General features: G+C 35.3%; 1 protein-coding gene across 2 annotated transcripts in view; it reads left to right on the forward strand.

Annotated features, from left to right (window-relative positions):
* The window catches only part of LOC148946612 (uncharacterized), a 72,901-nt gene that overhangs the window by 11,182 nt on the left and 37,975 nt on the right, over window positions 1–23,744 (forward strand). For both annotated transcript variants that reach the window (XM_089096283.1, XM_089096284.1), the window contains exons 2-4: window positions 11,255–11,470; window positions 15,315–15,446; window positions 22,948–23,153. In XM_089096283.1, coding sequence (XP_088952409.1) covers window positions 11,459–11,470; window positions 15,315–15,446; window positions 22,948–23,153 — 350 coding nt within the window. In that variant the 5' untranslated portion in view covers window positions 11,255–11,458. The remainder of the gene's footprint in view (window positions 1–11,254; window positions 11,471–15,314; window positions 15,447–22,947; window positions 23,154–23,744) is intronic.

The following is a 23,744-nucleotide window of genomic DNA, read 5'->3' on the forward strand; positions in this document are numbered from 1 at the left end:
CTCCCCAAAACCCCCCTCCCTATAGCCCCTTCCTCGCCCACCATTTATCCAACACCCATCCAATAAAAAATCTGAGATAAACATTTTTTTCAACGTAGTTGAAAGTTCTGTAAATTAGTTCTTTTAGGATGACAACCCCCTCAGAGCCCTCAGGGCAAGGATTTTAAGTATACCCTGGGGGCATATAAGGTTCTTATAGAAAGTGTTGTTGTAGAAACTCCAAAAGAGGCTCATTCCATTGGAAATTGAAATGGCTAGTGCCCTTTTTAATTGTCGAAAGTGAAGTAAGAGCAACTAATCCCCCTCTCACGTCCATCATTTCTCCAAACACATTCAGTTAAAATTTTGAGATAGCCATTTTCTTCAACATAGTTGAAAGTTCTGGAAATTTATGATTTTGAGGATGACAAACCCCCCAAACCCATCAGGGCTCAGGGTTCTAAGTTATGCCAGTGGGCCACATAAGGTTTTCGTAGAGACTTCAAAAAGGGCTCATTCGATTGGGAATTTAAAGGACTAGTGCCCTTTTTATTAGTCGAATTTGGTTGGCGGGCAAATAACCCCCCCCCCCCCCCCCTCCCTCAAGCTCATTATTTCCCCAAACACATGCAATCAAAATTTTGAGATAACCATTTTGTCCAACGTAGAGGAAAGTTCTGGAAACTAGGTCTTTGAGGATGGCACTCCCCCCAGAGCCCTCAGGGCTAAGGTTTTAAGTTATCCCCTGGGGGCATATAAGGTTTTTTATAGAATATGTTGTCGTAAAAACTTCAAAAAAGGGCTCATTAAATTGGAAATTGAAAGGGCTAGTGCCCTTTTTAATAGGCTAGTCGAAACTGACTGGAAGGCAACTAATCTCCCTCTCTCTCCCACAGTTTCCCCAAACACATCAAATCAAAATTTTGAGACAGCCATTTTTTTAACATAGTTGAAAGTTCTGAATATTATATCTTTGATTACGATAACCCCCCCCCTCCCCCACCGCTCAGGGCAAGCATTGTAAGTTATGCCCTGGGGGCATATAAGGTTTTTATAGAGCGTTGTAATAGAAACTTCGAAGGGCTAGTGCCCTTTTTTAATAGTCAAAAGTGATTGGAGAAAAACCCAAAACAAGCAGAAATTAAAATAATTCAAACTCAAAACGAGCAGAAATTAATCTGGGTAGGGTTCTAAACCCTATGCTTTCTAAAAGCCAGAATATAATTTGAACTTTACTGAAAAAAATTCTTGTAAATGTTTTCATTTATAACTTTAAGAAAACAAAAATTAATTAAGATTTTAAGGAATAAATATCAGCATTTTTATATTAAACTAAGAATGCACATTTTTTTCAGTAAATTCATTTGTTTTTTTTTCAGTAAAGTACAAATTATATTCTGGCTTTTAGAAATTACACAATCAAATTCAACATACCAAAGAACCCTACTGTGGAATTTTCAAGCTCCTATCTGCAAAAATGTGAAAATTGTTTTTATTTTTGCCAGAATACAGATCACGGGTGCGTTTTTATTTGTTTTCCTTTGTTTTTTTGTTTTTTTTTCAGAGATGATCGTATCGAAATAATGGTTCTATTAGATCGGGAGAAGGTGCATTCAAGCGGAAATTAAAAGTTCTAGTGGTTTTTTAAGTGACCAAAAAAATCGGAGGGCAACTGGGCCCTCTCCAACGCCTAATTTCCTTCAAAACTATCTGATCAAAATTTTCAGATATCCATTTTTTTCAGTATAGTTGAAAGATGAAAAATCATGTCTTTAGGTGGAAAATGACCCCCCCACAGTCCTTAGGGAGAGGCCTGTAAGTTATGAAATTCTCCCATTGCTTACATATAGAATTTGTTATTGGGAAGTATACATACTTTTTTTGGGGGGGGGGGGTGCTTGGGGTGGATTCCTATAGAGAGAATCTTCCTAAGGGAGGGAATTGCTGGGGGTAGGGGGTGAATAATCTAGGGGAATGTTAAACTGGGGGAATCTGACAGAATTACTATACGAAATTCTTTTTATTTGTTTTACATTCTCTTTGCCAAATTTTTCAAGTGGAGTTGTTCCGGGAGAATTATCCAGAGGATTTTTTCCGCGTGTTTTGATTTCAGGGAAATAATTTCCACGGATGAGATGAGAAACTGATTAGAGATTAAAGTCTTATTCAATTGAAAGAACGCTAAGGAGAATTTTTCATGCTGAATCTTACGCAAGCAATTTTACAGGGAGGAGTAATTTTAGCGAGGATGTAACTGTCTAGAGGGAATTTGCCGGGGAGGGGGGGGGGGGTAAACTTTACGTTGGGTGAAAGTTCCACTGAGGAGTTTTCCGTGAGGGGTAGGGGTATATTCCATAGAGGGTAAGCCACATTTACCGGCATTATTTGAAAAATGAACAGAAACTATTCCATAGATGAAGGATTGTCGCCTCCTCAATAAAATAGCTATCTCAAAGTTTTGATTGGATGTGGTGGGCTTGAGAAGGGGGTTAGTTACAGTCCAATCACTTCTGACTATTAAGAAGGGCACTAGCCCCTTCAATTTCCAATTGAATGAGCACCTTTGAAGTTTCTACGATAACACTATCTATAAAAGCTTATATACCCCCAATGCGTAAATTACAACCTTTGCCCTGGGGACTTTGGGGGGTTGTTCATCCTCAAATACATAATTTACAAGACTTTTAACTACGTTGAAAAAAATGGCTGTCTCAAAATTTTAATTGTATGTGTTTGGGGAAATGGTGAGCGAGAGAGGGGATTAGTTGCCCTCTAATCATTTTCAACTATTAAAAAGAGCACTAGCCATTTCAATTTCCATTATTACTTTATTATTCCTTCCATAATTTCCTTTATTTGCACCCAGGGCTTAACTTACAACATTGATGTGGGGGAGGGGGGGGGGGTTGTCATCCTCAAGGACCTAATTTCCAAAACTTTAAACTCGGTTGAACAAAATGGCTATCTAAAAAATTTGATTGGATGTGTTTGGGGAAAAGGTGGGCGGGAGAGGGGGGTTAGTGGCCCTTTAATCACTTTCGACTATTCAAAAAGGGACAAGCCCTTTGAATTTCCAATCAAAAACTTTTTCAAGTTTCTACGACAAAGCTTTCAATAAAAATCTTGCATGATCCCAGGGCATAACTTATAACCCCTGACCTGAAGACTGTGGGGGGAGTGTCCTCAAAGACATAATTTCCAAAACTTTCAACTACGCTGAACAAAATGGCTATGTCATAATTTTGATTGGATGTGTTTCGGGAAATAGTGGGCGTGAGAGGGGGGTTATTTCCCCTCCAATGACTTTCGGCTATTAAAAAGGGCACTAGCCCTTTCAATATCCAATCGAATGATCCCTTTTTGAAGTTTCTACAACAGCGCTTTCTATAAAAACCTTATATGCCCCAGGCATAACTGACAACCCTTGACCTCAGGGCTGTGGGGGGGGGAAGTTGTCATCCTCAAATGCCTCATTTCCAGAATGTTCAACTACGTTGAAAAAAATGGCTAGCTCAAAATTTTGATTGTACGTGTTTGGGGAAATGATGGGCATGAAAGGGAGTTAGTTGCCCTCCCATCATTCAACTATCAAAATGGGCACTAGCCATTTCAATTTCCAATCGAATGAGTCTTTGTTGAAGTTTCTACGACAACGCTTTCTATAAGATCCTTATACGTCCCTGGGCCTAACTTACAACCCTTACCGTGAGGGCTGTGGCGGGGGGGGGGGGTGTCATTCTGAAAGACCTAATTTCCGAAACTTTCAACTACGTTGAAAAAAGTGGCTATCTAAAAATTTTTATTGGATGTGTTTGGGGAAAAGGTGAGCGTGAGAGGGGGGTTAGTTGCCCTCCAGTCACTTTCGACTATTAAAAAGGGCACTAGCCCTTTGAATTTCCAATCGAATGAGCCCTTTTTGAAGTTTCTACGACAAAGCTTTCAATAAAAACCTTATGTACCCCCAGTGCATAACTTATAACCCTTTCCCTGAATACTGTGGCGGAGCGTTGAACATAATTTGCACTTTACTGAAAAAATATAAATGTTTTTACTTTTATAACTTTAATAAATCAAATAATATTAAGACTTTGATTACTAAATATCAGTATATGTATATTAAACTAAAAGTGCACATTCATTCGTGTTTTTTTCAGTTCGACGGAAATTATGTTCAGGCCTTGGAAAGTCTTAGGTATTTTAAACCTATCTGATGCTAATTGCTGCTCATTTTCAGTTTGACTCGACTATTTATGGTGATTTTTGTTCGTTTTGGGTTTTATTTATTTAACAATGGTGATTTGCAGTAATTTCGCTCTTGATAGACTATTTGATTTTATTTTTGCTCATGTTTTGTTTAATGGAGTTCGTTACTTTTCTTTGAAAAACTTATTTTCTGGAAAAAGTTTTTTTTAATTAATTTCTGTTTGTTTTATATTGACATAGTCTTTTCAGAGAAAAAGAAAATAACACTTTAAATCTTGTCGTTTTTTTAAAGATTTATAGTTTGGCCTGCTATTTGTATGCTGGAGAAAATTTTTCAGCAATTTTTAGCAAAATACACACTCTTAAAAATCTGGACACAAATAGAAGTGTTTAATTTAGTTTCATACCTCGTCTAGTTGACCTGAAATGGACAACTTGATACCATTCGCAAAAAAATCTGTTTACTTTCTTTGATAGCTTGGATACACTTACGCTATTTTGATTTGGTTAAATTATAAGAGCAGAAGCAGACCCAAAAGTTTGAACATAATACCCTCAGTTGTTCTTGGGATACTGCTAAGATGCCTTATTGGGAATTAGCATTAACACAGTGCATTTTGATTTAATCTTATGGCAACATTGAGTTTTTAAACATAGAGTCAAATGGGAGGGTGGGCAAAGTAGGGGTATTAGTTTTCCTCTAATCACTTTCGACTATTGAAAAGGGCATCAGCCCTTTCTATTTTCAATCGAATGAGCCCTTTTCAAAATTCCTACGACAACTCCTTCGATACGAAGTGCCCTGGTCTAAACAACAACAACAACAAAAAAATAATACATTATACCCACATCGATCTTTAGTAAAAAATCTCAAGCCTTCCAATAACTTTCGACAATTAAAAAGGGCACTAAGCCTTTCGATTTCCAATCAAATGAGCCCTTTTTGAGTTTCTAAGACAACACTTCCTTTAAACACCTTATAGCCTATGCCCCCAGGGTATAAACTACAACTCTTATCCTAAGGGCTGTGAGGGTGGTTGTCATCCTCTAATACCTAACTTCCAGAACTTTCAGCTACGTTAAACAAAATGGCTATCTCAAAATTTTGATTGGATGTTTCTGGGAAAAGGAGGGGCGTGAGAGGGGCGTTAGTCTTTCTTCAATAACTTTCAACTATTAAAAAAGGCACTAGCCCTTTGAATTTTCAATCAAATGAGCCTTTTTGAAGTTTCTACGACAACGCTTTCAATAAAAACTTTATATGCCCCCAGTGGATAGGGCTGGGGGGGGGTCTCTCATCCTCACAGACCTAATTTCCAGAACTTTTGAGTACGTTGAAAAAAATCATTATCGGTTAATTTCTATAGGCGGTGTGCGGGGGAAGGGTGGGCGTGAGAGAGGGGTTTGATACGATTCACTCATTTTCAGCGGCTGGAAATGGCAATAGCCATTTCCATTTACGTGGTATTCAACCCCCTTTGAGTTGTACACGAAAAATCTATTATTAAAAACCTTATATGCCCCCAGGGCATAACTTACAACCTTCACCCTTGGGCCTCTGGGGGGTATGTCATCCTTAAATACATAATTTCCAGAACTTTCAACTACGTTGAACAAAATGGCTATCTCTAAACTTTGATTGAATGTGTTTGGGGAAATGGAGGGCGTAAGAGGGGGGTTAATTACTCTCCACTCACTTTCGACTATTAAAAAGGGCAATTTAAATTTCCAATTAAATGAGCCCCTTTTGAAATTTCTACAACAACTTTTTATATAAGCCTTATATGCCCACAGGGCATAACTTACAACCCTTGCACTGAAAGCTCTGATGGGGTTATCATCCTAAAACACCTAATTCCCAGAACTTACGAATATGTTGAACAAAATGGATATCTCAAAATTTTGATTGGATGTGTTTGGGGAAATGTCGGGCGTGAGTTAGTTGCCCTCCAATCACTTTCGACTATTAAAAGGGCAATAGCCCTTTCAGTTTTCAATTGATTGAGCCCTTTTGGATGTTTTTACAACATCAATTTAAGTAAAAACCTTACGTGCTCCCAGGGCATAACTTAAAACCCTTGCCCTGAGGGTTGTGGGGGTGGGTGGGTTGTCATCCTTAAAGACCTAATTTCAAAAACTTTCCACTGCGTTGAATAAAATGGCTATTTAAAAATTTTTATGGGATGTGCTTGGGGAAAAGGTGGGCGTGAGAGGGGGTTAGTTGCCCTCAAATCACTTTCGTCTATTAAAAAGGGCACTAACCCTTTGAAATTCCAATCGAATGAGCCCTTTTTCAAGTTTCTACGACAAAACTTTCAATAAAAGCCTTATATGCCCCCAGGGCATAACTTATAACCCGTGCCCTGAAGACTGTGGAGGGAGTGTCCTGCTCAAAGGTATAATTTCCTGAACTTTAAACTGCGTGGAACAAAATGACAATCTAAAAATTTGATTGGGTATGTTTGGGGAAATGGTGGGCGTGGAAGGGGTGTTAGTTGCCTTCCAATCACTTTTGACTATTAAAAAGGGCACTAGCCATTTCAATTTCCAATTGAATGAGCCCTTTTTGAAGTTTCTACTACGACGCGTTCAGTAAAAACCTTATATGCCCCCAGGGCATAACTTACAACCCTTGCCCTGAGAGCTATGGGGGAGTGTCCTCCTCAAAAATATGTTTTCTATCTGAAAATCCACAACACTGAACAAAATGGCTATCTAAAAATTTTGATTGGATGTGTTTGAGGAAAGGATGGGCGAGAGAGGGGGGCTAGTTGCCCTCAAATTACTTTCGAATATTAAAAAGGGCACTAGATCTTTGAATTTCCAATCGAATGAGCCCTTTTTCAAGTTTCTATGACAAAGATTTCAATAAAAACTTATATGCCCCCTTGGCATAACTTATAACCCTTGCTCTGAAGACTGCAAGGGGAGTGTCCTGCTCAAAGGTGTAATTTCCCGAACTTTAACTGCGTGGAACAAAATGGCTATTTCAAAATTTTGATTTGATGTGTTTGGGGGAATGATGGGCGTGGGGGGGTCTAGCTGCCCTCCAATCACTTTAGACTATTAAAAAGGGCACTAGCCATTTCAATTTCTAATCGAATGAGCCCTTTGTGAAGCTTCTACGACAACGCTTTCTATAAAAACTTTATATGCCCCCAGGGCAGAACTTACAATCCTAGTCCTGAGGGCTGTGAGGGGGTTGTCATCTTCAAAGACCTAATTTCCAGAACTTTTAACTACGTTGAACAAAATGGCTATCTCAAAATTTTGATTGGATGTGTTTGGGGAAAAGGTGGGCGTGAGAGAGGGGTTAGTTGCCCTCCAATCGCTTACTACTACTAAAAAAGGCACTGGTCCTTTGAATTTCCAATCGAATGATCCTTTTTTCAAGTTTATACGACAACGCATTCTATAAAAACATTATATGCCCCCAGGGCATATCTTACAACCCTTGCCCCGAGGGTTGTGGGGAAGTGTCCTCCTCAAAAAAATATTTTCTATTTGGAAATCAACTACGCTGAACAAAATGGCTATCTCAAAATTTTGATTGAATGTGTTTGGGGAAATTATGGAGAGGGGGGGGGGGCTAGTTGCCCTCCAATCACTTTCGACTGTTATAAAGGGCACTAGCCCTTTGAGTTTCCAATTGAATGAGCATTTCTTGAAGTTTCTACGACAACACCTTCTTTAAAAACCTTATATGCTCCCAGGGCATAACTTAAAACCCTTGCCCCGAGGGTTGTTGGGGAGTGTCCTCCTCAAAAACATATTTTCTATCTGGAAATCAACTACGCTGAAAAAAATGGCTCTATCAAAATTTTTATTGGATGTGTTTGGGGAATGATAGGCGCGGGTAGGGGGGTTAGTTGCCCTCCAATCACTTTCGACTATTAAAACGGGCACTAGCCCTTTGAATTTCAAATTGAATGAGCCTTTTTTGAAGTTTCTGCGACAGCACCTTCTATAAAAACCTTATATGCCCCCAGGGTATGACTTAAAAGCCTCGCCCCGAGGGTTGTGGAGGAGTTTCCTCCTCAAAAAGATATTTTCTATTTGGAAATCAACTACGCTGAACAAATTGGCTATCTCAAAATTTTGATTGGATGTGTTTGGGGCAATAATGGACGTGGGGGGGGTGGGCTAGTTGCCGTCCAATCCCTTCGACTATTAAAAAGAGTACTAGCTACTCCAATTTGCAATCGCATGAGCCCTTTTCGAGCTTTCTACGACAACTCCTTCGATACGAAGTGCCCGGGTATGGAGAAAAAAAAAAAAAATCAAAAACAAATTGTGCCCACATCGTTCTTTACTTAGGCAGTGTAGCGCGCTGCCTATGAAAGAGCGATGTGGGTACAATGTATTCTTTTTTTTTTATTATTTAGACCAGTTCACTTCGTATCGAAGGAGTTGTCTTAGAAACTTCGAAAAGGGCTCATTCGATAGAAAAATAGAAAGGGCTAGTACCTTTTTTAATAGTTGAAAGTGATTGGGCAACTAATCCCCCTCCGACGCCCACCCTCCCATTTGCCCATTTTGTTTAAAAACTAAATGTTGCCTTAAGATTATACCATAATGCACTGTGTTAATGCTAATTCCCAATAAGGCATCTCAGCAGTATCCCAAGAACAACTGAGGGTATTATGTTCAAACTTCGGGGGCTACTTCTGCTTTTAAAATTTTACCAAATCAAAATAGTGTAAGTGTATCCAAGCTATCGAAGAAAGTAAACAGATTTTTTTTTGCGAATGGTATCAAGTTTTCTATTTCAGGTCAACTAAAGGAGGTATGAAACTAAATTAAACACTACTATTTGTGTCCATTTGTAAAAGGGTGTATATTGTTACAAATTGCTGAAAAATTTTCTCCTGTGTACAAATAGCTGGCCAAACTATAAAGTCTTAAAAAACAAAAAGATTTAAACTATTATTTTCTTTTTACCTGAAAAGATTATGTCAATATAAAACGAACAGAAATTAATTAAAAAGACTTCTTCCACAAAACAAGTTTTTCAAAGAAACGTGAAGAACTCCATTAAACCAAAAATGACCAAAAATAAAATCAAATAATCTATTAAGTGTGAAACTACCACAAATCAGCATCAATAAATAAATGAAACTCAAAACGAACAGATGTTACATTAAATAGCCGAGTCAAACTGAAAACGAGCAGAAATTAACATAGGTGGGGCTCGAAACCCCTTACTGAAAAAATACAAATGAATGTGCATTGTCAGTTTAATATACATATACTGATATTTACTAATCAAAATGTTAATATTATTTGATTTATTAAAGTTATAAAAAGTAAAAACATCTATTTTTTTTAGTTAAGTGCAAATTATGTTCTGGCCTTGGGAAGGCATAGGAATTTTGAGCCTAGCGGAAGCTAGGATTCTTCCAAAGTAATTTTACAATGGGAATTAATTGGTTTCCGATCATCTCAAGAGAGTATAGTTTTTCTGAAGGCAAGCGTATTTCTCTTTATAGAAATTGTATACGGTCAGCAAAATTTAATAACAGGTGAAAAATTTAATATCTAGTTTGGTAAGTTTAGTTTATAAAGTTACAGCGCGATGCTACAAGGCTATATAAGTTAGTTTAAGGGTTGTAATGAAAGGAAAGTATAGATGGCTAGGACCCGTTCTGTGGATGAAGGATGACATATTTTCAAATATCATCTTTGTCAGACAACCCTCTAAGGCCAAGCGAAAAGCAGGTCATTCCCGAACGGGGTGGGAGGATGTCGCAAGGGAATATTTAATGGAAATGGAAACTTCTTGGCAGGGTTTAAAGAGGAAGCTTTGAATAGACTGGGATGGAGGAGGAACGTACGTAGCTATGCTGTCCTCTAGTGGCTTTGTGCTGCAATGAGTTGTTAGCAGTAGTAGTAGTAGCAGTGGCTCACGACGTCCAAAAATTGCTTGTTTTCTGGGGGGGAAGGGGACTTATAATCTAGTGTCCTATAGAAGGGTGTAAACTGTTATTTCTCCGGTCTGCACAAGAACAGGCAGATTGGTAAGTATACCCTACAGTTTGTTTTCTTTTAAGCCTTTCGTTCAACAGGCTCTTTGACTCGTTATTACTATAATCACCTATCATATCCCTGTTACGATAAGTAACCTCACGGTGTAGGCAGCTGTATATTGATATATGCCAAGTAATAGTAATGGACTGATTAATTCTGATTATTATATATGACAGTAGAACACGTAAAGTTATGTTTAACTGTTTGTTCAGATCGTAGACTTGTTAATTTGTAGTACACTACAAACAGCACGTGTTTCAGAAACTCGTTGCGTATTTCTTCCATTCCATCAGTAAGAGTTACTTAGTTCTTTGTAGCAGACAAAGGCACTTAAATTTGAACTGCTTCTGCTTAACCACCGGTCATTGCCACCGTTTTCACTAGATGAATGGTGGCTGTGTATTTTCCCAAATATTTCAATTTTTTCTATATATTTGGTATCTATTCAGTCAAGAAACCATGGTTTAGATCCTATTTCGAAACAATATTTGATGATACGCTATTATAAAGGACAATTAAAAGGGTAATTCTATACATGTCAATTATTTTCCTTGTCAAAATAATTGTTATAGACACCCGCCATCTCCCTCTCCGCTAACTCCTCCTTCTTCACCGTCTGAAACACTCTTGATATAGCAACTGGAAGTTCTAGCTGAGGCTTTGAATACTATTTCGTATGTACGTTGTGTTCATACGCGAGGAGAGGCGAAATTCTCGAAAGCTGAAAGGGGCCCAGTACAATTTATTTTAGCGTGGAAGTTTAAGTTTAAAAGTTTCTTTTAAACTTCATTTACAGTCGAAACATTTTCTTTACTTCATACTGTGTTTATTTACCCAGGTGTCCTGGGTCGGGTCTCAGAAGCCTTGCCTTGTGATGCTAATTTTCTAACTTCTTATACCATCTGTCACTTATGGCAGTTCATTTTAATTCTGTTATTGCTAGCAAAGTCCATTCCTAACTGCATGATGACACGGATATATACTCTACTCTTTCCTCTAAAGCTAATAAAAATAACTAATCCATCTGATATATTCCATTTTCCAGAATCTCTGGGTAGAAAGAACAATCTTAAAAATTGCCCATCCGTTACCCGGTGTTCTAAGGTGGTTTGAAGTGGTCGATAGTGCTACTGATGAGCTGCCCCCTATTCAGGCCGCCTGCGAAGCTGTATTGCATGCATCGGAAGAGCTGGAAAGGCTTATTGGAGTATATTCCAGTGGCTGTGATTCTAGTATAAGTCCATTGACTATGCGGCTTCAAGTAAGTTTCAATTTGTTTCTTATTCAGATTTTCTTTGGACAATATGGATAAAACTAAAATCCATTTTAAGTCTAAATATAAGCATAGAAGTCCAAAATTATAAATGAAGATATAAGTCTAGCATAATTCCATTATTATGTTGCTTCAAGCAAGTTTAAACTTTCTCATCAGTCAGAATTTCATTGTATTTATAAAATTAAATGTCGACATTACAATTTCAGAGTTAAGTCTATAAGTCCAAATCATAAGTCCAAATATAAATACTATTGCAAGTCGATTAACTATATCAAGTAGGTTTAATTATATCATTAACTATATCAATTAAGTGCCTTCAAGTAGGTTTGAACTTTCTCATGAGTCAGATTTTCATTTAATAATATACATAAAATTATAAGTCTACATTACAAGTATAAGTCTAAATGTAAGTCTGTAAGTCCAAATATAAGCTGAGTTTGAGTCCATTAACTATTTGGTCTCAAGTAAGTTTCAAATTTCTCATCAGTCCGACTGTTGTTGAATAATATACATAAAATTATAATTCCGTAATGAGTCCAAATGTAAGTCTATAGGTTCAAATATAAGTTTAGTGAAATTCTATGAACTCTTTTGCTTCAAGTAAGTTTCAACTTTCTCATCAGTCAGACTTTTGTTGAACAATATGCATAAAATTAAAATGTCTATTAGACATTCAAATGTAAGTCCAAGATTATAAGTCTAAATATAAGTATAGCATATAAGTCCGTTAACAATACTGCTTCAAGGAAATCCAAAATTTCTCACCAATCAGATTTTCACTGAATAATATACATAAGATTATAAATTACAAAACAATTAAAAAGAATCGAACATTTAGAAAAAAGGGACACGATTTTTCAATGAGACAATGAAAAAGGAAACATAGTTTTTTTCATTTGTAATAATAAAAGTTTGAATATTATCAATATTGAATATTATATAAAGTTTGACTTTATCAACAGGGGAAAGAAAGAAAAGAAAAAGAACTGACAAAAAAATTAAAACGAAATAAAAGTTTAGAAAAAACGGGTTCGATTTTTCAATAAGACAGGGGAAAAGGGGAAAAAAAGTTTTTTTTTCGCTTACAATGATAAAATTTCGAATATTTTGGCTTCATGCCTGGAAGCTTTTATCAACAGAAAAGAAAAAGAAAAGAAATAGGCAAACAAACCTAAAATAAACAAAACATACAAAAAAGGGGATAGAGCACACACGCTATATAAAAACAAAATAAAAAACAAAACAAGATATAAAAAAAGGGAAAAGGCACAAATAATATACAAAAATAAAACAAAAGATAAAATTCCCACTTTAATAGCTTCCAGTAGAACGATTTTTAATGCAAGTCACAAAAATTATTTTTATTTATGTTTGTGGATTAGAAAAAATTGTAAGTCAAAATTAGAAGTAAAATTATTAGTAAATCATAAATTTAAAAACTAAGCATAATAAAACTATAAATTTGAATGATAAAGATTGAGCAATAGATACATAAAATTTACATGAGAGTTGAGGCTCGATTTTTTTGTTATTACTAAGGGTCGATTTTCACACAATTAAATATAAAAAAAATAAGTTTTTTTTAAACTGAAAGTAAGGAGCGACATTAAAACTTAAAACGAACAAAAATTATTCCGTATATGAAAGGGGCTGTCCCCTCCTTAACGTCCCGCTCTTTAGACTAAAGTTTCTTATTGTTTTAAAAAGTAGAGTTGTGAGGAAGAATCAAACTTTAGCGTAAGGAATGGGGCGTTGAGGAGGGGATTTTTTTTTGGAGGGGACTTTATTTTTGAGGAGGGGACTTTATTTTTTAAAACAATAAAAAACTTTAGCGTAAAGAGCGAGGCGTTGAGGAGGGAATACCCCCTTTCATATACGAAATAATTTCTGTTCGTTTTAAGTTTTAATGTCGCTCCTTAGTTTCAGTTTAAAAAAACTTGTTATTTTTATTTAATTTCTGAACGTTTTTGAATCAATGTAGGTTTTGAAGATTGCTTACAGTACATGAATAATTACAACTAAATTTGCATATTGATTTTACTATTTTGTAACTAATAGTAACCTTACAATAACTTAAGTTTGATTTTTGTTCCAGTTATTTAAGAGTGACTCCTGAATCACAAAGGCCGTTTAATTATAATTATAACCTCTTTTAAACGTTAAAAAAAAGCTTTAGCGTAAGAGCGAGCTATTCAGGAGAGGCAACCCCCCTCATATACGTAATATTTTCTGTTCGTTTTAAGTTTTAATGTTGCTCCTTACTTTCAGTTGAAAAAACTTGTTTTTTAAATTTAATTTCTGATCTTTTTTAAATAATGCTGGGAAATCCGGCGGCCTCTCATGGAAAATTCCCTTCCCACATGAAAAATTCCTCCATGGAAAGATCCTACCACGTAACCTTCTCCCTCTGACCCCCACCAGAAAAAATTACCCTGAAAACGTCTGTATACTTCCCAATAACCAATACTATATGTAAACAATGGACAAAGTTCACAACTTGCAGCCATTCCCCCCAAGGACTGTAGGGGATTAAGTCATCCTCAAAGACATAGTTATTATATTTTTCGACTATGCCGAACAAAATGGCTATCTCAAAATTTTGATCAGGTGACTTTGAGAAAAAATGAGCTTGGGAGGGGCCTAGTTGCCCTCCAACGTTTTGATTACTTAAAAAGGGCACTAGTACTTTTAATTTCCGTTTGAATGAGCCCTCTCGCGATATTCTGGGACAACTGGGTGGAAACGATCCCCCCAGGAAAAAAAATTAAATACAATAAATAAACACGCATTGTGATCTTTCTTCTGGCAAAAAATTCAAAATTCCACATTTTTGCAGAAAGAAACTTGAAACTTGTACAGTAGGGTTCTCTAATACCCTGAATCTGATGGTGTGATTTTCAATAAGATTCTTTGACTCATTGAGATTCTTTAAGATTCATTAAGATATAATTTAAATCAGCATACATTTCCGATTCTTTTGATGTATCTATTGGTATCAAAATTCCGTTGTTAGAGTTTCGGTTACTATTGAGCCGAGTCGATCCTTACTTAGAGTTCGTTACCATGAACTGTTTGAAAGGACCTCTAGTGATCATAAAGTGGAACTATAAAAATGTTTCTTCAAAAATGCTTGTACCCCAAATGCAAAAACGAGTTATCGCACGGAAAAATATTTTTGTAACCCAAAAATTAAAATTTTTTAAGACTAAAAATGAAAATTCGGAGCAGTCTTGACATATTTTACTATTATTCAAGGATGGTCTTCTGTGTCATGCTAGACGCTGTATTAGATATGACCTGTAGTTTTGTTAGTTGAGGTAGCTAGAATCTGGTTGGAATGACAGGGAACAAAGCACTATGAATTGAGGTACTATTGTAAATATTTAGTTGGCTGTTTTATACTTTTGGTTTTTTATTATATTTTTTTCGGATAAACAGATAGGATAAAGCCGCTTCTCACGGAAATATAGAAATCATACTAAATACCAGTATGTTTACTCTGCATTATATTATTTTTCAGTGAAGAATCTGACCTAGGCTGATAGCCATTCATGCCATTACCATTGATGGCTCAGGTGTTGTTTTTTTTTTTTACAGGGACAGATCGCAAACCTGTCGCCCAACCTTGCGGCGATGAAAATCAAACACCGAGCCCTGTTTTACCAAAAAGAGTATCAATCCGCTGTCCTACCTACTACCGCTGTCCCATACCTATACCTACCTACCTACCTACCTGTCCCATACCTACCTATCATTTGTATTAAAGTACATTGTTTGTCCTAAAGTAAGGAGTTAAATCAATCAGTCTTTTAAACTTTACTATTTTTAGGGGATGATTGATGCTGCTGTAATGGGAGGCTTAGCCAAGTATCAAGAAGCCTTTTTAACCCCTGAGTTTCGAATGAATAACCCACAGTTCCTTGCTAAAGTTTCTTATTTGAAGCAACTAATTGCAGATCAGGTAAGCATCATCTTTCTTTATTTACTCTTTACTTTTTGTCATTTGGTATGTTAATTTATCCATCGTGAGGCTGATTCTGCCCATTTATCTTCAAGTCCTGTTTTACTGAAATGCTGTCCACTTGTCCTATGTATAGGTTTTTCGTGATTTTGTTTCTTCAAAAACCAGTAGGTGAATTTGGAAGTAAACTTACATTCTCAAATCTGTTTTGATTTCAACTCCCCAATGGTGACCGAAGACAATTATTTTTTTAAAGAAGAATTTCAGTCTCTACTGAATTTATTATGAAGTGGCAAAATTCATTCCTTCCTTTCTGTGGAAAAAAAGAATAGGCCGAAATGGGCCTCGAAGACCCCGAAGACCTCCATTCAGTGAAGAAAAGAACCCATTCAGGGATATATAGAAATCATACCAATTACCTGTGTTTACTGTGCATTAAAATAGTTTTGAAGAGGAGTTTTACCTCAGGGTGAGGCTCCTCCTACCCCCCCCCTCTCTAGGGTGATAAAAAAGAGAGACTATTTAAAACATATTTTATTTTCAGTAAAGTTCAAAAGATGCCCCGGTCTTTAGAAAATATAGGGGGTGATAGGCCTACTCTTACTTGTGGTAGTGTCTGTTCGTTGAAAATTTGATTTGATTATTCATTTTAATTTATGTTTGTTTTGGCATTTTTTAATTCATTTATAGCAGTTTCTATTCACTTTGAGTTTGAATTATTATGACTTTATATCCTCTTTTTATGTTTTAATATGGCTTTTTGATTTTTTTTAAATAAACTTCTTTTTTGGGAAACCTTATTGCAAATTAATTTCCGTCCATTCTTTATTTTACACAGTTTTATTATTGGCTAATTGCTGAAATATTCGTAAAGCTTTTTTTAGTTTCTCTGCTTAATAACTAAAATGCTGGACAGTAATTAAATTTTGAGTATAATTTGAATGCTACTACTACTACTAACAACTCGCTCCAGCATCAAGCCGGCTGAGGTCAACAAAGGTGCGGACGATCTTCCTCAATCCCAGCTTACTCAATGCCTCACTATTTACCCCTCTCGTAATGTTCCAAAAGTAATGACATAATGGAAGTCAAGAATAAATACAGTTGTGCAGCGCTAGTGAATTCAAATTAATCCAGCGGAAACTTATGGTATTTGGTACCGATGGAGAATTTTGTAGCTTTCAAATTGGAGCTAATATAAAGGGATTTGAAGGACAAGTCCCATTAGACCCTATACGAGATATATTATGTCGGGTAATAGACTACAAGAGATATAGAAAAGCGCGGTGCTTTTTCCTGACTTCACAAATTAATACAACCCTATTTTTTGGAAAAATTTTTGTTCTAATTCAAATCATCTTGGCCTTGTCTATATGTAATTTTGAGGCCAATTGGGAAGTACCTATCTATGTTTTTTTTTCGAAGTCTGCAATCAAAAAAGAGTTTTTGGCGCCCTAATGAACAGGCATATTATTTTTTTTTACATTGGGCTCTATTTATCACACTGACATACAGCTGCCAAAGTTGCCAACTGATAAGAACCCAACAATTTTCCAGTCAATTTCGGGGCCCTCTAACACCCTCTTCCTCCCAACAAAAATGTATGGTCCCAGCAATGATCCTAGAAAGTTTTAGGCCAATCGGGTAGAAGTGTTTTGGCTCAGTTTGGAGATTCTATTGAGGAGGAAGACCATGTCTAGACAAAAATTATTTATATACATTAGGGTCGACTTAATCAAGGGGCTTGCAGTTTTAAGTTTCAATCTCTTCAGATAGAAATGTATATTCGGCCTCTTTTGGGCTCAATTATGAGACAAACCAATATTCTCTCATTTTATGGAGAGGGAGACAGAGACTCCCCTAGCAAATTCATTCCAGGTATAAGTTTCAAGCTAATCGAAAATAAGAATGTTGGCCCATGTTCAGAGGACCCATACCCATAAGCTATGTTCTAGGATTAAGGATATAAGTGTTAAGCCAATTAAAAAAAATTGGCGCTTAAGGGACCCATTTTTAAGGAGCCTGTGCCTCCAAATATTTTTTGAGGACTGGATAAATTTGGTCAGGATACACACTAAAACAATGTCTTTTCGTATATTTGGTTTCTTTTGTCCCAAGGTCTTACGACTATAAGTTTCTAACTAATCACTTACAAATGTTTTTTGGGCCCTAGTTTGCTTCTCCTCTCTCCTCCCTAAAAAAGTTGTAGTCTTCTTGGGCAAAAAAAAGCGATCCCTGAAAGACTAGAGCCAATGGAAGATTGAACATATTTTCCTTTTCCAATTTAAAGCCTATCTGTAAACACCCGACGATTTGTATAATTTACGGCCTTGTCCCAGGGGCTTCAGGAGCCATGTCATGTCCAAAGGCAAACTATTTTCGACTATTTTGAACCAAATTTGTGTATCAAAATTTAGACCTGATATCATGGAAGTTATGGAGAGCCGAAACACAAGAAAGGGCACGGGAGTAGTCTGGTTGCCCTCCGGTCAATTTGGACTATTACAAAGGTTACTAGAACTTTCGAATTTTCATGTATATATACCCCCTCCCAAGTTGTTTCGTGCAAATTGGCTGTGAGAAGAGGATGGGAGGAAATACAAATTGAAGACATATGGCTCTCTACTAAGGTAACACTAGAACGTTGCCTCTGATCTCCCTGATTGTGCATTCTATTTTTTACTCTCCACAATTTAAGCTTATTTTTGTGCATAATTTTATTTTTCTGTTATTTAAGAAATAAGTCCCAAAAATACTAAATTTTTCTTGGCAGCATCTTTTAAAATTATGGCATCCGTAAGTTTATTTTTAATACACCTTTGTCAACTTTGTTTAGGTTCGATATAGAGGGAGATATACCAAGTTTGGTCCAAGTTACGGAGATTTTGATAAACTTGTACTTTTAAAATAATTTATCGATATATTACAGATTCCATTGTAAGCTCACTGTTTTTTTAGGGGAATCCAACCATATTGACCAACATCTTTAAAAACTAATTAGAGTGCAAAACGAAATGTTGTCTTCATATGCTTAACTGAACAGAGATGGAGTAAGGGAGAAGTCTCTAAAAACAAGATTTGCTGGAAAATTTGTCCAACTTTCTTGGAAACTTAAAATCTTAACCTGATTTATTTTGGCAATTCGTCAACTTTATGTAAGCCTACCCTTAGGGATACAGATGACATCTACCCGTATCGTGAATTGTTGACTAGTCCAAAGAGTATGGGTTACTAATAAGAGTGGAAACAGACGCTAGTGTTGGCTAAAAACCTTAACGTCATCTAGTATTTGGCGTTTCTTGGCATTTTTTCAAACTTTACAATCGTCTTTTGTCAGGAACTAAAATCAGACACTTATTAATACCCTAATTTTACCAATTAAACTAATCAAAATATTTATTCTTGTAATTATACTTAAAAAATGCAAGGAAACGCCAAACACTATTTGGCGATAATAATTTGTTTTGTCGACCCTAGCACAATTTTCTACTCTAATAAGTTACCCATACGCTTTGGACTAGCGCAGCAAAGTTTTTTCCTAATTCCTTGAAGACAATACTTTAACCTTGTTTTGCCACTTGAAAATTTATGAAATCCTTTTCTACGATAACAGATAGGAAATTTTATCTATGTTTACTTTTAAACAATAAATCCTTGAAAATGTTTCCCTGTGACCTGCATGCTTTGAACCAAAATGACAAACCAAAGTTCAGTGATTGGACTTCGGCTGTCACTTCTAACATCAGTCTTTTAGATAGTGTTGTTTTGATGTAAAATCTTTGTAAAAATTAATTTATTTGTCACTATATATCTATATATCGAAGTAATTAGAACATTATCGATCATACAAGATTTAAAATTTTTAGAAATTATTAAAAGACAGAAAGGCACATGGCAGTTCCACGGGACTCAAGATTTAAATCCAGTATTTTAAATATAAATTTTACAAACTATATATATATATATAAAACGACTACTTTCTGATTATTTGAAAAATTAAAAATTCCCACGGTTGAATATACCTTCTAAAATTGACTTATTCCCCCTCCCTTCTCTGGGACGAAAATCTTTGGTTTTCCTCCCAGAGTGCGTAATAACGGTTCAGCGGCTGCGTTGAAATCTACGAAGGAGTTGAAAATTGCATCCTTTATTCTGAGCTGAAAGCTTTGTAAACTTGAGCAGAGCTTAACATATGATCTAGCACAATATAAATTTGAATTTTGAACTTGAGAAAATAAATATATCAATACCTCAGTTTCAAAGTCTATCTAAGAAAAATAAACAAAAAATGCGAGTCAAATAGCGCCATCAGTCCCAACTTCGTTTCATTCAGTGAACCGAATGGAAACAATGAAGTCGTATTCGTCAAATCTCCTCCGTTCTTTTGCTGCAAGTTTCTGCGTCACAACAATTCAACGGCTGCGTTGAAATATTTCTACTTAGCCGTTGAAAATCGCATCCGTTTATTTTGAATTGAAAGCTTTGTAGAACCATATATCTTCAAGTAACTGAGAATCTAATCATGTTTACCTTAAGTTTCCCATTAATATTTGACAAAAACATGACGCCTGTGTCGTTTTAATGGAGGATTTTATTACTCGAGGCCTGGGAGAATATTCCCGGGGAATTGAGCATATAAGATGAGAATTATATTTTTCATATAATATAATGCATATTATATTATATATTTGAGTAAACAGCTTTGGGTCTGTCCTTGAAACCCAAGACCAAGCAACTCAACATTTAATGTAAATATAAAAAAGGTAAACAATTGGAAAACATAATTCATAGAGTTTTATAGAAATTAAATAAAAGAAAACATTTTTTTCTAACAAAAGCAAGCAGCATATAACGAAATTTTGCCTTTTTTGGATAGGGACGTGAAACCTCTGCTTGGGTTTCTGACATGCTGAATCTTGTTCATGGTAATTTTTGGTAATTTACGAAATTTTGCCTTTTTTAGGTAGGAACACGAAACCTGTCCTAGGGTTTCTGACATGCTGAATCTTGCTCATGATAATTTTTGGTAATTTACGAAATGTCGCCTTTTTTAGGTAGGGGCGTGAAACCTCTGCTTGGGTTTTTGACATACTGAATCTTGTTCATGATAATTTTTGGTAATTTAGGAAATATTGCCTTTTTAGGTAAGGACGTGAAACCTCTGCTAGGGTTTCTGACATGCTGAATCTTGTTCATGGTAGTTTTTGGTAATTTACGAAATGTTACCTTTTATAGGTAGGGACGTGAAACCTCTGCTAGGGTTTCTGACATGCTGAATCTTGTTCATGGTAGTTTTTAGTAATTTACGAAACGTTACCTTTTTTAGGTAGGGACGTGAAACCTCTGCTAGGGTTTCTAACATGCTTAATCTTGTTCATGATAATTTTTGGTATTTTACGAAATGTTGCCTTTTTTAGGTAGGGACGTGAAACCTCTGCTGGGGTTTCTGACCTGCTGAATCTTGTTCATGGTAGTTTTTGGTAATTTACGAAATGTTACCTTTTTTAGGTAGGGACGTGAAACCTCTGCTAGGCTTTCTGACATACTGAATCTTGTTCATGATCATTTTTGGTAATTTAGGAAATGTTGCCTTTTTAGGTAGGGACGTCAAACTTCTGCTAGGGTTTCTGACATGCTGAATCCTGTTCATGGTAGTTTTTAGTAATTTACGAAATGTTACCTTTTTTAGGTAGGGACGTGAAACCTCTGCTAGGGTTTTTGACATGCTGAATCTTGTTCATGATAATTTTTGGTAGTTTATGAATGTCGCCTTTTTTAGGTAGGGACGTTAACCTCTGCTTGGGTTTTTGACATACTGAATCTTGGTCATGATAGTTTTTGGTAATTTACGAAATATTGCCTGTTTAGGTAGGGACGTGAAACCTCTGCCACGGTTTCTGACATGCTGAATCTTGTTAATGGTAGTTTTTGGTAATTTACGAAATGTTACCTTTTTTAGGTAGGGACGTGAAACCTCTGCTAAGGTTTCTGACATACTGAATCTTGTTCATTATAATTTTTGGTATTTTACGAAATATTGCCTTTTTTAGGTAGGGACGTGAAACCTCTGGTGGGGTATCTGACATGCTGAATCTTGTTCATGTTAATTTTTGCTAGTCTCGGTATCAAACAACTTTTTACTTGTATTTGAGGTAAATAAGAGTTCTTTTTCTGATCTTTTTTTTAACTTGTTCCATAAGTTGGTCTTTTGTTTGCTCCTTGAATGAGAAGGATCATTCTTATTTACGGAGGTTAGACATCTGCTTTTAATACTTGATTGGAATTTCTGTTGTACTGAATACAGGATATAATATCAACAGTTTCTGGTTGAATACTTAGAAATTTAATAAGAAATGCTGCACAATAAGCGCATAAAAGTATTATTTACATTCAACTACAAAATTTGTATGATATAGCCCCTTCTTTTTGCTTTTCTTATTACGTATTAGCATAATTATCGCATTATCCTTCAGGTTAATTCATAAGGCATCAAGTCATCAATTTCAATTGAATTAAAAAATTATGTCGAGAATTCAATTACACCTTCCTGTTAGGATTTGTTTTCTACTGTCAATCGATAAGATTTTTACTGTTCCTTCTCTTCTAACTGCAGAGTTAATTTATAATTCGATGTGATCAACGCTGTTGCTTTCCATCTAACCGCTGGTTTTGTTGTCCATTGTTTTCATTTGGGATTCTTTGTGATGCTTGTTGTCACATGTCTTCTAGCTGCAAATCTTGTTTGTGGTTAAGTATTGACCATTATTACCTAAGACATATTTCCGTACCTTTTGCTTTAGCTCTTCATATTTATTCAAAATCATCTGTAATCTTGCATTATGTTATAGATAGCTAAAAAATCTCTTTCCCAGCTTTTAGCCAGTCATTAGAGCACTTTTTTATAATTGGGTTGGTGCAGTAGTAAGCCCGCGAGTTTTAGGATGAGGTCCTTATGGGGTCTCACCATCTGGTCGTGGTTTCGAGCCCCATACTTGACAATTTTGTTTAGTAATCGTAGGGAAATGGTAAAAGACTATAAATATCTTTGTATAATATATATATATATATATATATATATATATATATATATATATATATATATATATATATATATATATATATATATTTATTTATATATCGTACGTTCAGTGGATGATTTTAAGCTTTACTTTATTATTCGTTTTAATTCGTGTTCCTTTTAGGTTTCATCCACCCATTTATAGTATCAGTTGTTTTTAAGTCTGATGTGGTTATTCATTTTAGGCTTCAGTCATTAATTTATAGCAAAATCTTTCCGTTTGGTGCATCATTACCTAAGACATATTATTTCATACATTTTGCTTTATCATTAAACAAATGAATGAACATTTAAAAATTTGTTTACGAGTCGGATAAAAATTTTTTGGGGAGGTGTTCAAAACCGGTAACCCTCCCCTGGATACGGCCTTGAACAGAAGTAACACTCTATTTTAGGAGCCTCTCTAATGCTTAATTCTTATAGTTTCGTCTACTAGACTTCGGCTTAGATCTCCATTCACGTTTGGTACCTCATGAAGTTCAACCTCTTCACAATAGACTCGTCGAATGCTTTGCTAAAACCAAACTAACTATGAAAGACGTGGGTATTGTTGTCGTTTCTGGAGGAGGCCATCGGAGAGCTGAGAGTGATGCTGGAATTGAGTACAGACTGCTGGGCACTTTTAATGAGTAAGTTCGTATATCCTTTTAACCTAGCTCTTGAGTCTCATCTCTATTTAGATTCAGCTCATGCCCATATTTGGGTACGCCAGATCCATACATCACAAGATTAATCTGGTCGGTTATTTTATGCTAATTAAGAATGATATTTTCATCATATGCTTAAATTCTCAGGATCCTCTACAAGGTTGATCCAAAGCTCATTGTATTATAATATGACAATTATTTTTTTTATTATAATTTATATATATATATATATATATATATATATATATATATAAATTATCATAATTTTTGAAAATATATTATATTTTTAATTATGATATATTATAAATATTATGATATTTTATGATATATTATAAAATATATTATATTTTTAATTATATTTATATATATATATATATATATATATATATATATATATATATATATATATATATATATATATATATATATATATATATATATATATATATATATATATATATATATATAATTATCATAATTTTTGAAAATATATTATATTTTTAATTATGATATATTATAAATATTATGATATTTTATGATATATTATAAAATATATTATATTTTTAATTATAT

Source organism: Artemia sp. Qi Xiang Cuo, chromosome 11 (genome assembly GCF_049724085.1).
Source record: "Artemia sp. Qi Xiang Cuo chromosome 11, ASM4972408v1, whole genome shotgun sequence".
Taxonomy (NCBI): Eukaryota; Metazoa; Arthropoda; class Branchiopoda; order Anostraca; family Artemiidae; genus Artemia; species Artemia sp. Qi Xiang Cuo.